This window comes from Strigops habroptila, chromosome 9 (assembly GCF_004027225.2).
Source record: "Strigops habroptila isolate Jane chromosome 9, bStrHab1.2.pri, whole genome shotgun sequence".
In the NCBI taxonomy this organism is placed as follows: Eukaryota; Metazoa; Chordata; class Aves; order Psittaciformes; family Psittacidae; genus Strigops; species Strigops habroptila.
In genome coordinates this window covers 9,136,749-9,148,765 of record NC_044285.2, presented here as the reverse complement: position 1 = coordinate 9,148,765, position 12,017 = coordinate 9,136,749, and the positions used below count along the sequence as shown (strand labels likewise).

At 40.3% G+C, this 12,017-nt stretch overlaps 1 protein-coding gene across 2 annotated transcripts in view; it reads right to left on the bottom strand.

The window, feature by feature from the left end:
- Positions 1 to 12,017, bottom strand: part of CEMIP (cell migration inducing hyaluronidase 1) — a 114,775-nt gene that overhangs the window by 38,105 nt on the left and 64,653 nt on the right. For both annotated transcript variants that reach the window (XM_030497052.1, XM_030497054.1), the window contains exons 5-11: positions 11,743 to 11,979; positions 11,180 to 11,359; positions 7,096 to 7,166; positions 6,260 to 6,355; positions 5,511 to 5,632; positions 3,189 to 3,330; positions 2,190 to 2,381 (exon numbers count right to left, since the gene is read on the bottom strand). In XM_030497052.1, coding sequence (XP_030352912.1) covers positions 2,190 to 2,381; positions 3,189 to 3,330; positions 5,511 to 5,632; positions 6,260 to 6,355; positions 7,096 to 7,166; positions 11,180 to 11,359; positions 11,743 to 11,979 — 1,040 coding nt within the window. The remainder of the gene's footprint in view (positions 1 to 2,189; positions 2,382 to 3,188; positions 3,331 to 5,510; positions 5,633 to 6,259; positions 6,356 to 7,095; positions 7,167 to 11,179; positions 11,360 to 11,742; positions 11,980 to 12,017) is intronic.

The following is a 12,017-nucleotide window of genomic DNA, read 5'->3' as shown; positions in this document are numbered from 1 at the left end:
GTAATTAGTTGAATCCCAGTAAGTTTCAGAGCTGTGCAGGCTATGGGCAGCTACAGGCATCGCAGAGGGGAGGAGGCATAGAGAACACCCACCCCACAGCTCATTAGCGGTCCTTATTCTGGCTAACTGCATGTCATGGCACAGGGCAATGGATGAACTTACACAATGGTTGGGGAAAGAGCAGCTCAGGGACCATCTGGTTTCTAAAGCCAGGGAACAATCTCAGCCCCGCCCAGGTTTTATTTCATCTAGGCTGAACTTAGAATCAGGCAGATTATTTTGTTTTCTAGTGTGAATGTGCTTTTGTTACAAGAAAGTTGGATGTAATTTTTATTCTTGGACTAGATTTTGCCTTGATTTATATAATCAGTGAAATCCCATTGACGTCAATGGAGTTGCCTGGATATAAGTAAGGGCAGGCTTTGGCCCCAGTGTTCATATCATTTGTGGTAATAAAAGGAATGTCCTAATTCTCCTAAAGAGTAATCGGAGACTAAAAGCACAATTACTTTAACAAGTGTTTCCACTGCTTCTTTACTTAAAATTCACATGAACTTCTTTGTTGTTTTTAACCCTTTATTCATTTCCTTAAACTAACTTAGTTGCCATTGTTGTAGAAGATAAATGTAATTACATGAATTTCACAGATCCAGTAAATTATGGGAAGCCCAAGAGAAATATTCCTATGTCATCTTTATTTTTACTGACGATCTTCCAAGATCATCTTCATGATGTGATTTGTATCATGCTAGTCTGGCACAGTTTTTCCAATAGCTCAAAAGTTGCTCAAGAAAAATATTCAGCTCGGAAATGTGTCTTCTTTGAAAGTGCTAGACATTTTAAGTCATACGACTATGATACATTCGAACTGTGAACAACATTTTTCTTGGCTTGATGAACATCTCTCTTCTAGGCCAAACAACAATGAATGGCTAGAGCTCTGTGGGAGGCAGTTGCCAAAGGAAGCCAAAGGAAGTATATCCGTACCTTCCAGAAGATGTTGCATCAGAGATAATGATGTAGTTCATTTCACAGAACTAAGCAAACTCCCTGATGCACAGGATGTTCCAAATACCCTCATGGTTTCTCAGAAAGATCTTACTGTAAATACAGACAAAACCTCTGCCTATAGCAACTGCTAGTGTGTAAGAAAAAGATAATGTAACATGTATGATTTACCACCAGGCAGATGCTGCCTTTAAAATACAGCCTCAGCTATTACATACTTCTATATTGTAAAATAACTTTTGCTTTTGTAAATTATAGAAATTAAAAATTCCTCATCTCTTCCTAGTAGAGGTAGTTCGTGTGGTACTTCCATACTCTGCTTATCCGTGTGCCAAAACATAAATCTAGAAGGAACAGACCACGACTCAAGTGGAGATGTCTCTCCCACTCTGGATTTCACTTTTATGCTCTTATCAGTAACAATCTGTACTTCGTCATGGCTATGCTACTTAACTGGACTTAGTATCTGAAGGCCATTTTACAATGATTAGACTACAATGCGTTTTCATCAAAGGCAATTTGTTCTGGATTTGAGCGTGTCACCTAACCTGGTTCTGCAAGTGCAACTCTTTGTTTATGAGAGCTCACAACTCCCTGGCCTCATGACTCCAGAAATGTTTGGTTAATACATCACCTCTAAGCAATGCCGTCTGGAGACACAGCAAATGAGAAACAGTAGCTTCAGTAGTACAAAACAGTATTTCTAAATTGAAAGATTACAGTTCTTGTTAAGTGTAACTTTCTTAGGAAAACAGCCAGCTGCACATTAGTTCATAGCCTTACAGTCTCTCACGGTCTGCTCTTGCCCTAGCTCACTCTTCGGATCAGCTGTGCTCATCTCCTGCTTTCTAGGAAGTGATACATTTTCAAATATAGTTATGTAAAATTGCACATTTCAAATACATGACCTGTATTTGTCTCTCTTAAATAAATACCTCCATTCAATAGCGTGCTGGAGGATGAAAACTGGAGTCAGCTATGTAAAGTGAAGGCAGAAAGGAATCAGAATCAAGTTAGACAGCTCTCAAGCATGAGAGGCATATGTTTACCCAAAGCATCTAAAAACTAGCCATCAAATTCAGGTGTGTTTCAGCTCTCTGCAGTTCTTAATGGAGTCACCTTAGCACAAACAACAGAATTTGTGAACTGCACCACCAGCATGTTAAGATGAAGCACCTTACCTGCTACCTTGACCTGGGTGGGTCTGCAGGCTTTGCATGGCAGCACTTGGAACTCCTCCGCCTGGTACATGGAATAGTCAGTGCTTGCAACCACCAGCCTGTCTCCGGGTTCCCATGAGCTCACGTCATCCACCAGATTCAGGACCGTGCTGTTCACATTGGTGTCAATGGTTACCGTAAGCTTTGGTTTCACTGAAAAGCCAAAATGGAAGGGTGGAGAATTCAGTTAATCTTATCAGAAAATGTTTGTGCCCTTTTTTTTTTTCCTCCTTTTGCCTGGAATGCCACCAAAACCAATGATTTCCTCATGCATCAAAAAATACTTAACTCTTCCAAACATGGCTCTTACTGGCTTTGGCTTGGAAAGTAAGCAAACAAGAAAGTGTTTTCCTTCAGTTACAGGCAGGTGGATTTTCCACTAATCCCAGGACTAAATTTAAATGTAGCTCTTAGTGGCTCGTTTTCACCACACCCACTCAGCAGCAGCACTTGTGGGTGCTGGGGACTGTTATTTACAGCAACCAAGTGGTCTTTAACGTAATGACTGTTTTTTCCAGCAAAACAACAGTCTTCCACACCTTCTTTTCCCGCCAAAGAATCCTCATGACCTGTCTAATGACCCGGTTAGGGACAGCAGTGTTGGAATTAATAACTACAAAATAAAATATTACTTTCAAAACCTGTTGTCTTTGCACACTCCGATTGACTAATCCTACCTCATCCAAAAGTGCTTTAGCAAAAGACAAGGTATTACAGGAAGGGACTTGCCAAGTATTTGCCATAGCCTTGCTGGGTTTTTCAGACACCACCCTGTTGCCTCTGTTAGTGCTCAGGAATTTTTCCTGAGATAAATCTTGCTGAAGATTTATCTGTGTTCATGTCAATAGCCCAGCCCATTTTAGCTTTACTCAAGTTGTTCTTGCACCAAACAAGAGCCAGTCATCAGAAGACAGTATTTCTGCTTTTCCCTGGTCTGGCTTTCAGACGTGGGGCACATACCAGATCTGCCACACAGGAACCGTACTCTGTAGTTCTGACAGCCCTCGCCCGTCTGGTCCTTCCCATGGCACAGAAACCTGTAATCATGGCCACTCTTGTAGAACACTTCAGTTGTTAAATCAGCTCCATCAAGTGTCATTGCCTGGAATAAGAATAGAAAAACAGAACAGGTGATACCTTGAGGTGAAGGGATTTCATCAAAACATCAGTGCCGTCAGAGGCCTTTGCTTTGTTTTGGGTGATGCACAACAGTTGTGTAACAAAACATTGTGTTTGTTATGTGTGCTATCCAGCCACGCTCCAGCTGGTGCTCAAACACAGCTATTTTATCTGCAAACTGCACAGATTATTGCTAGGTGCATGCCTTTCTTCTGCATCTATATTAAGACCATGTGCTTTTTTGGGAGGAGTATTCTGAGCTTCACTAGCATCTGCCTCAGTGCCCTAGATTTTCTCTTGTTACTAGTTTGGGGGCAGATGAAAACACTGAACACAGATGCTTGCACCGAAATGAACTCATGATTTCAAGCCTCTTCACTGCACTCATTTCTTGTGGCTAGGCTATGTCTGAACCTTGCAGAAGGAGGAGGTAGGGGTCTTATTTCTTTGCATGGATCAGTCTCTCTAAGGAAAAAAATACCAAGCTGCTGTACTACCCATTGCTCTAAAGGGAAAAAGAAGAGGTGGCTTTTTCTCACATACAAGTGCCACTCTGTAGAGCTTGAGAAAGAAGGCTGTATCCTGCCAAGAAGCAGTGCAATATGTAGCCTTGCTTGTGTTCCTGCTGGATCCATTTCACTCCTCAGGGTCATGCTGAATTTCACAGTCCAGCTCTATGGCTTGCAGTTCTCTTGACCCTTTCACAAAAATGTGATGCATTGCATCGGGCAATCCAAATATCATGTGCATTTTCACAAGGCACCAGCAGATAAGCTGTCTTTCAACGAAGGGTCTTATCCTTATTCTCTCACTCATGTAGACCTTTCTTATTAATGCATACACCCCACTGCCATGTACAGGATTAGCACCATCAGCTGAAGGAATGTGCCTCTGGCTGTGCAGCACTTCTGTTAATATCATCATGTCTTCAATTTTCTTGTATGTAGCATAGCTGGAGCAGGCCAGCTGTAACTGTAATCAGTGTAACTTTATGAAAGCAATGAGCAACACCAGATTACACTACCTAAGGATTTGCCCTAAGATCCGCAGGATAAACCAAAATAAGCTGTCTTGCTTTTAATATACATGGGGAAAAAAAGTAACTGTGATTTAACAGAAGAGGAAAAAAAGGTTTGTTTCTTGAAAAGGAGACTATCTTTCTTGTTTCTCTTTTAATACGCGTGCTAGAAGGGACTGTGTTATAATAAACATATGACCCCTGTTTTGAACCAAGTTGTCACTTCTAATATACATATATTGAAGCAGAAATTAATGTGGATTTGCTAAGACCTGGCAGAAAATTATAGAGCAGGTTTTTCCTTTTTGTTCAAGGGGACATGTTTTATGACATCTGGCTCTGGAAACTTTCACTCATATTGTCAGCATTCCCATTTACTTCAATAGCTGCATTCTTGTGAATAAGGACAACTCTGCTGGTTCAGAGTATGCAGGCTCTACAGATATGAAGTATTTTATTGTCTTTTGCTAGGAAATACTTCTGCTAAAGTTCTTTTACCAAGTAGACATATAAAGTATATGGTGAACATATGCAAAAAACCACATTTGGTATTTGTTCTTTTGGTTTTGAGGGTTTTTTTCCTTAAAGAGGCTTTTGCAGTCCCAGGAAAGGTATATGATTTCTACTCAGTTTGCTGGCCTGATGGCATAATTATAGTGTTTAGCCCCAAACAGAATTCAGATTTTTTTCCACAGAGGCAAAACAATTCACTCCAAGAAATAGCTGCAAGCTCACTGACAGCTGGTAGCTTTACCATCTCATTACATTCTGTGATTAATTTTTTTAGGGAGGGTCCATTCCAGGATCATTTAAAAACTTTGAAATTTTCATGTGTTTTTTTTCCTTTTAATCTTCCATCAGGGAACCACGTATTTCATGATAGCATCTGTGCTGTCCGTGACCCCATCTGTATGCCTTTTCATGCCAGAAGCCAGAATTTACTGAAAGGAGCTCAATTCTTTAAGCTTTTGTCTCAGAATGATACAAGACCACATACCAGATCTTGTTGGTTATGTATTAGAGCAGTAAAATAATTGGTGTCTTTTATTTAGAAACAAAAATTACTGACAAGCACAATTACTTTGGGGTTCAGTGTCAGTCCAAAGAGGACTTGCCCCTCTAAAGTGAGTGGTAAGCAAGCCTACCTGTATGTCAATGGGTTGCCTACAGATTTTATCAGGATGAGCAGCTTTGAAGTCAGAAAGCTTCTCCATGTCCTTAGATCTTGCTTTATCAGGCTTCTCAAACCACTCTGTCCATTCTACATCTGGAGACAAGTGCAAACAAGAAAGTAATTTGAAAGTCAAGCTTAATGAATGCAGCAAAAATGCATGAAGCATAATATGATCTCAGATATCATTCCCGAGTTTCTTCCCTGGTGATCTGCTTCCTGCCTCTTCCTGCCAGTCTGTCAGACACTTTAAATGATACTGTGAAGTATAACAAGCTAAGGGAGAGTGGAGTTATTAAAAGCTACATAAGGGGAGTATGCAGTATGATGATTATTAATAGGAATGGATTTTGGATCTGTGTCCTCCTTAGCTGCCTTGTCTGATCTTCATATCAAGTTACAACCGGTTACTGTATGTTGTCTGTAACATGGACATGATGACTATGCAGTCAAAAGAAGTAAGAGGTTGTTTGTGATCTCTTAGATCATAATGATGGAATTTCATACCAAGTGCAGTAAAGGAAAAAGGATCTAGTTATTCAGAGAGTCCTGGAGACAACTGGGAAAAGAATCCGTGCATGTTCTTTACTTGGGTTAGCTGCGACATAAATAGCAGCTAGCAAGTCCGCTCTTCCCAAATGGAAAAGTATTTCAATAAAAAGGATGATTCACCCTATTTGTCAAGTCTCTGCAACTGAGATAGATGGCACACAGGCCTCTTACCTTGAACCCACTCACTAGTTGAAGAGACATTAAAATGTTCTCCGTTCTCAGCTTTGAATAGTTTGAATACTTTGGCCACAGCTGACCCTTTGTGACCTGTACAAAAACAAACATTGGTAAAATTCCTGAATGCAATCAATAAAAGTCAGAACTGAAAGGCAGTGGTCCATGTGTGTGTTGGCATATTTTGGCTACATTATCCTGAATTAGCCCTGCACAGCTTCCAGAAAAAAAATACTGATCTTAGAGTGAGGCTTCAGATACTTCTATAACTGCTTGGACAATCAGGAGGAAAAACCTTCAAAAATCAAGAGAGGATACAAAAACAATGATTAGTAATTTATTGCTATTTTTATTTGATGATGTAGCAAGCCATGCTGTTAGCTGCTCTTGAAAATGTCAGGAAAAGACACAGACTCAAAAGGCTTCAGCTTGCAAGAAAATGGTTTTGCAGGAGTTTTTGAGGCTATCAATGCAGGAGACACTGATTAAATTTTCAGCTGGTGTGGACTGGGTTTGTTCCATAGCCTTGTGTCTAAAAGAGGCAGTATCTGAGCTCTTAGGAGTTGCATGGATTTACACTGGTGCAGGATCTCACCCTTTGTCTCAGGGTTTGGATTAATCTAGGTTATACACACACACACTCAGCTGCTTCAGCTACATTAATGGGAAGAATATATAGGGAGACTATTCAATTAAATATGCCTAACCACCAATTGCCCACAGCTTCAGTGTAATGCAGCATCAAGTGAAAACACTATTGACCAAATTATCTCAGCCATAAGTCCAGTACCTTCCAGAGATAATGTCAAGCCAGCATTTTGTGCATTAATTACCTTGATATTCAATGTGGTCTTCAACAGAAGAGGAGGGATTTCCTTTAACAGTAATAAAACTCCATGGGTGCCTGGAAAATGAAAATGGTAAATGATCAAGTTATGTCATGTATGAGATGCATATTTTTTTATGGCCCAATGTTTTTGCATTTCTCAGGGGCAACAGATTCAAACCAGTCTTATTAGCATGATAGGCAGCTCAGTTAAAATTAAAAATATCTTAACAGACTGTATTTGTTCAGTAAATACATCAAAAGAGAAGGACATTTGAAGACAAATCCCTGCTTAGTACACTCCTATAACAAGTGTGTTTCTCTTTTAAAACAATGTTTAAAGAGGCTTGTCTGTGACAGACCCAAGACACACTGGCAACTCCCTGGGGAGCCTGAAAATCTTTGGGGGGTGTGTGCACATGTACACTAAAGAATATGAAAAGAAACCTCTTCTGCTTAAATAAATTTAGCTCATGTTGAAACCTTGTATGTCACAATTGTCTTTGGAATGACCCATGAGAATTTCTAATAGACAGAATGGCTGGCAAAGGACAATAAAAAATACCTAGATATAGTCTCTGCATATCTAGTTTCCTTATTTTGAACATTGAACAGAGATAAAGGTTTATGAGTCTGAATTGCATGTTCAAATCTGATCCCATGTCAGAAGTAGGGTCATTACTGCCTGATGGTTATTGGTTGAGTAGGTTCAATAGCTATCAGCAACACCAGAGAATAACCACATGGATGGATGAGGTCATGGAGGCAATGGAGACAGAGACTAAAGGGCCTCCCAACCTTGGAGGTGAACCCAATTAATAGGGGTCAGGAGGGAGTTTTATCCTTAAAATAGAAGTACTTCAGGCATATCTGCTCTTAACGACTAAAAGAATAAAAAATATGCTTTTAGGGTTGTAGGGAGACTGTCACCCCCACCCTAAATTTAGCAAACAGTCCCATATATTAAATCATATCTCTCCATAGGTATAAATACCCTGTGATTTCAATTGCATCATGATTCACCCTTGAGTCTTGCAGGTCACCTTATATTTACCATCTAGTGGTAAAAGCGGAGTTATAAACCATTCTGGGGCTTCAGAAGAAAACATATACAGACATTGACAGATAACCACTAAGACACACACAAATCACCACTGCCATGAGCTGGGCTTTGCTGGGGTTTGCAGCTCTGGGGGCAGCAGGAGCAGGTTCTGGGTGAGCAGTGGTGCATTCCATGCCATGCTGAGGCCCCACACATGCACTGGGCACACTCCTGTAGGGGAGGCAATCCCAGTGACGCGTCCTTGGCCCAAGCACAGGACAGCATCAGTGGAAGCTGCCAGCACAACTGCCTCGGGAGGAGCCTGCCAGTGAGCCAGATGCTCCTGCTGGAAAACTTGCCTGTGCGCCAATTGCCGAAGGCACTGCTGGGCTGTAAACTCCGTCCAGGGAGAGAAGGGGGATGGGAGCACTATCACTCAGCAGGAAATATAGATTTTATTTTTTGGTCACAAAACTCAAAGCAAATGACAAAAAAAAAAAAAAAAAAAAAGGATGAAAAGATGATGGTCCAAAAATAATCTAAAAAAATAATCTAAAAAAGAAGCTATCTAGTTTTGCAACTCAAGGTTTTATCCCATTTCATATGTTAAAATACTTGTTTCTCCCAGTTATTTAACCACTAAAAAATAGTTTTAAAGTCGCTCAACCCTGAAACAGAAGGACACATGAAATCTGTTTGGGCTATATGAAATGAAGGGATCAGTAAGTCCAGAGCCAAATCAGTGATATTTGAGTGGGATTCCAAGGAGAACAACTATGTCAAGTGCAGAAAGTCTTTCTTTTAATTAATTAGTTAAAGAAAAAAAAGTAGTTCACACTTAAAGAGTAAACTCACTTTTGAAAAGGAAAACAATAAAGGAGGAATGCAAGATTTTCCTTTCATTCCTAATGTTCTGGACTCAGCAAACAGATGCCGGGAGCACAGAAACATTTTGGGGTAAATCAGCATTGCTTATCAGCTTTGCTACAGGAAGTGGGAGTTGCACAACTTTACAATCTGGTTGAATATGGAGCAACTAGAGATAGATATGGAGATTGTCTATATAACCACCACCCAAGCCAGAAAACGGCCCAGTCTATGGCTGAATAGCCTGAAACAAGTGGCACCTCACAAAATGTGAAACAGATACTTCCTAAGCCAAATTTTTGCCTGGGGCTTACACTGCCCTTGTCTCAGTGATGCCCATAGTCAGCCCCAGCCATCAGCAGGGACCTGCAAAGATCTGACAAGTAGAATTCTGCAGGACCAGCCAGCAAACCCTGGGTGCTGAGCACTGAGTGGTGAGAGCACACACACAGGCATGTTAGAAAAACCCATCCACTCTCTTCTGCCAGAGCTTGCCTTTAACACATGTACGTGTGTGTGTAATTTTCTCATCCCGACCACTTGTTTTTTAAGATAAATTCTAAAAAGCACCTGTCAGGTATATACATCCTTATTCATAGTTATAGATGTGTCTGAAACATAAACCAATGTGTCGAAATCTTGTTACACTAAAGGGAAGTGGAAGTTCGATTTGCTCAAGGAGAAAAGCTTGGATACATCTGACAAAGCTTCCTGTCTTCAACTCTGTTCATCAACTATCTTTGTAAATCTGGTCTCAGCTGCTATCCAATGTTTTTTTTTTTGCAAATTGATGAACTTAAATCCTGAGAACACTCCTAAAAATGCAGTCTTTTAAATAATGCACCAAGTTGCAGGTATTTTTCCATATACCAGTGTGCTGGCGGGAGGCAGTATTTACCAATAACTACTACAATTTGGTAACCGCAATGTCCCTATTTATATAAGGAAATATTGTGGTATTGCAAATAACAGCATGGTAAGGATTAGCTTTTTGACTACAAACAATAGCAGTGTGGAAAATCACACTTCCATGGATGAATTTCTATGGTATTCCCATTATAAGCATTTATGGCAAAGAAGTGAGAAACTAGCATTAAAATACCACAGCAGCCTACAAACATCAATGCCATTTACTTTTATAAACATATGCCAAACCCATCAATTCCTTCCTGTTGCACAATTGGAAAAAATAGTATAATGGTCAAAAATCTTTTTCTGTTTCCCTAATTTCAGTCTTTCAAAAGAAACCCAGAAGCTTACTGGGCTCTAATATGGGTCTGGGTATTTGAGAGAAAGCATTGCACTGATGGAGGCAGCCTGGTTTTGGAGACTATTTCTGCAGCCTTGGTTGATTCTTTGAAATGAGTTATCTAATGCAAAGGAATCCCTATAATATTTAACACAACCACTTCACTGAGCACCCCAAATCTTACTCCATCTGCACATGCCCAGCTGACACTTCTCTCTTCCCACAGACTGCTGTATCCAATTGCTTCTCCCTACAAGGCAGATTTTTTCTTCCTGTTCTGCAGTGACCTCCTTAGTGCCTCTTAAATAAAGAGCCTACATAAATCCAGATATACACAATAAATATAATGGCTACAGTTGGGTAAATAGCAAATATTCTCAACAGTGTGTGTGCCAACACAGACACCGTATTGGCCTCAGAAGTATTTACAGCCCACAGCATAAATTCATGCTTGCTAAATTTCTGTGCTGCACAAGTATTATTAGAATACTTATTTAGACAAGCTGAAACATACGCTTTATGTATGTCTATATGTATTTAGCTAGGGCTACACAGCTATTATTCTACCCTCCTTAATGTTCAGTCCATCCAATCCACTGTGCATTGATACGCTTCTTAAATCTTTGGGGGATGGCCTGAAAATAAATTGGAATAAGTAACTTATGGGAACACATCTTGGAAAAACATCTTTTTAAATGTGAATCATATGCTATTCCTCAATCTGCTAATAAAAATACCCAATATAGACCGTGCGTGCATCTGAAACTATCTAATTAACTGCTAAAACTTCACATTGAGAAGTTTCCCTCTTTCCTTTTTTTTTTTCTTCCCATGTGAAAGAACTTTGTGCCTTTGCGAGAGCGGAATTATTTGGACATCTCAGGAGCATAATAAAGCCTCTGTGCTGGGAGAACTGGCAGGACTGGCACATACCTAAACCCAAGGTGGAGGAAATGCCTGCTGCCCAGTTTGGTCATTGCTTTCCTGGCCGTGTCATCTAAGTTTCTAGATCCTTCATCGTTCACTGCAACTGACACGATCATGCCATTTGCAACTCGGCCCAAATACTGGGCAAGACGTATGCTTTCCTCTTTTGCTCTGTAGGTGTCAAACCTAAAGTGATAAAAACACCCAAAAAGCATTTAATTCAGTGAACATCCAGCTTTATGTACAGAAAAGCAAGTGATAGAAAGAAATAACTCTTTTGCATTGTTTACAGTAATGATATCTCGTTGCAAAAGCACTTGTCTAACAGGGTATATTAGGGGTTTCTGTTAAGCCAAATTGATTAAACTCTAGTTAGCAGAATAGCAAGATAGTAACACTACTCAGTCTTTGGTTTTGGAGATTAGTGATCTAGAAAGAATTGTATATACATGCAATAACACTCATTTGAACAAGATACTAAACTGCATGTTTCTGAGCTTGCTGAGATGCTGCTGTCCCCGACCTGTTCCCAAAGATCATCACATCTAGACAGTTGAAAAGTCACTCACCGATCTGAATGGACAACTGCCCCCGTCTTTGGATCAATAACATGGACAATGACACCCCGATGGCCCCAGCTCCTTTCAAAGTAATATCCACCTTCTTCCATGCCACCAGGATGAAGAGTCTTGTTTAAGAAAGTCCAGGACAGCTTTTTCTTCCCGTGGATCTCAAGAGTGCCACCCTTACTTACTCCAAGATACTTCTTCCCAAAGTAGGGATTTGGCTGGCTGCCGTCATCCGCTCTGCAGCAGGAAGGGAGGAAAGGAATGAGGTTTGGGTT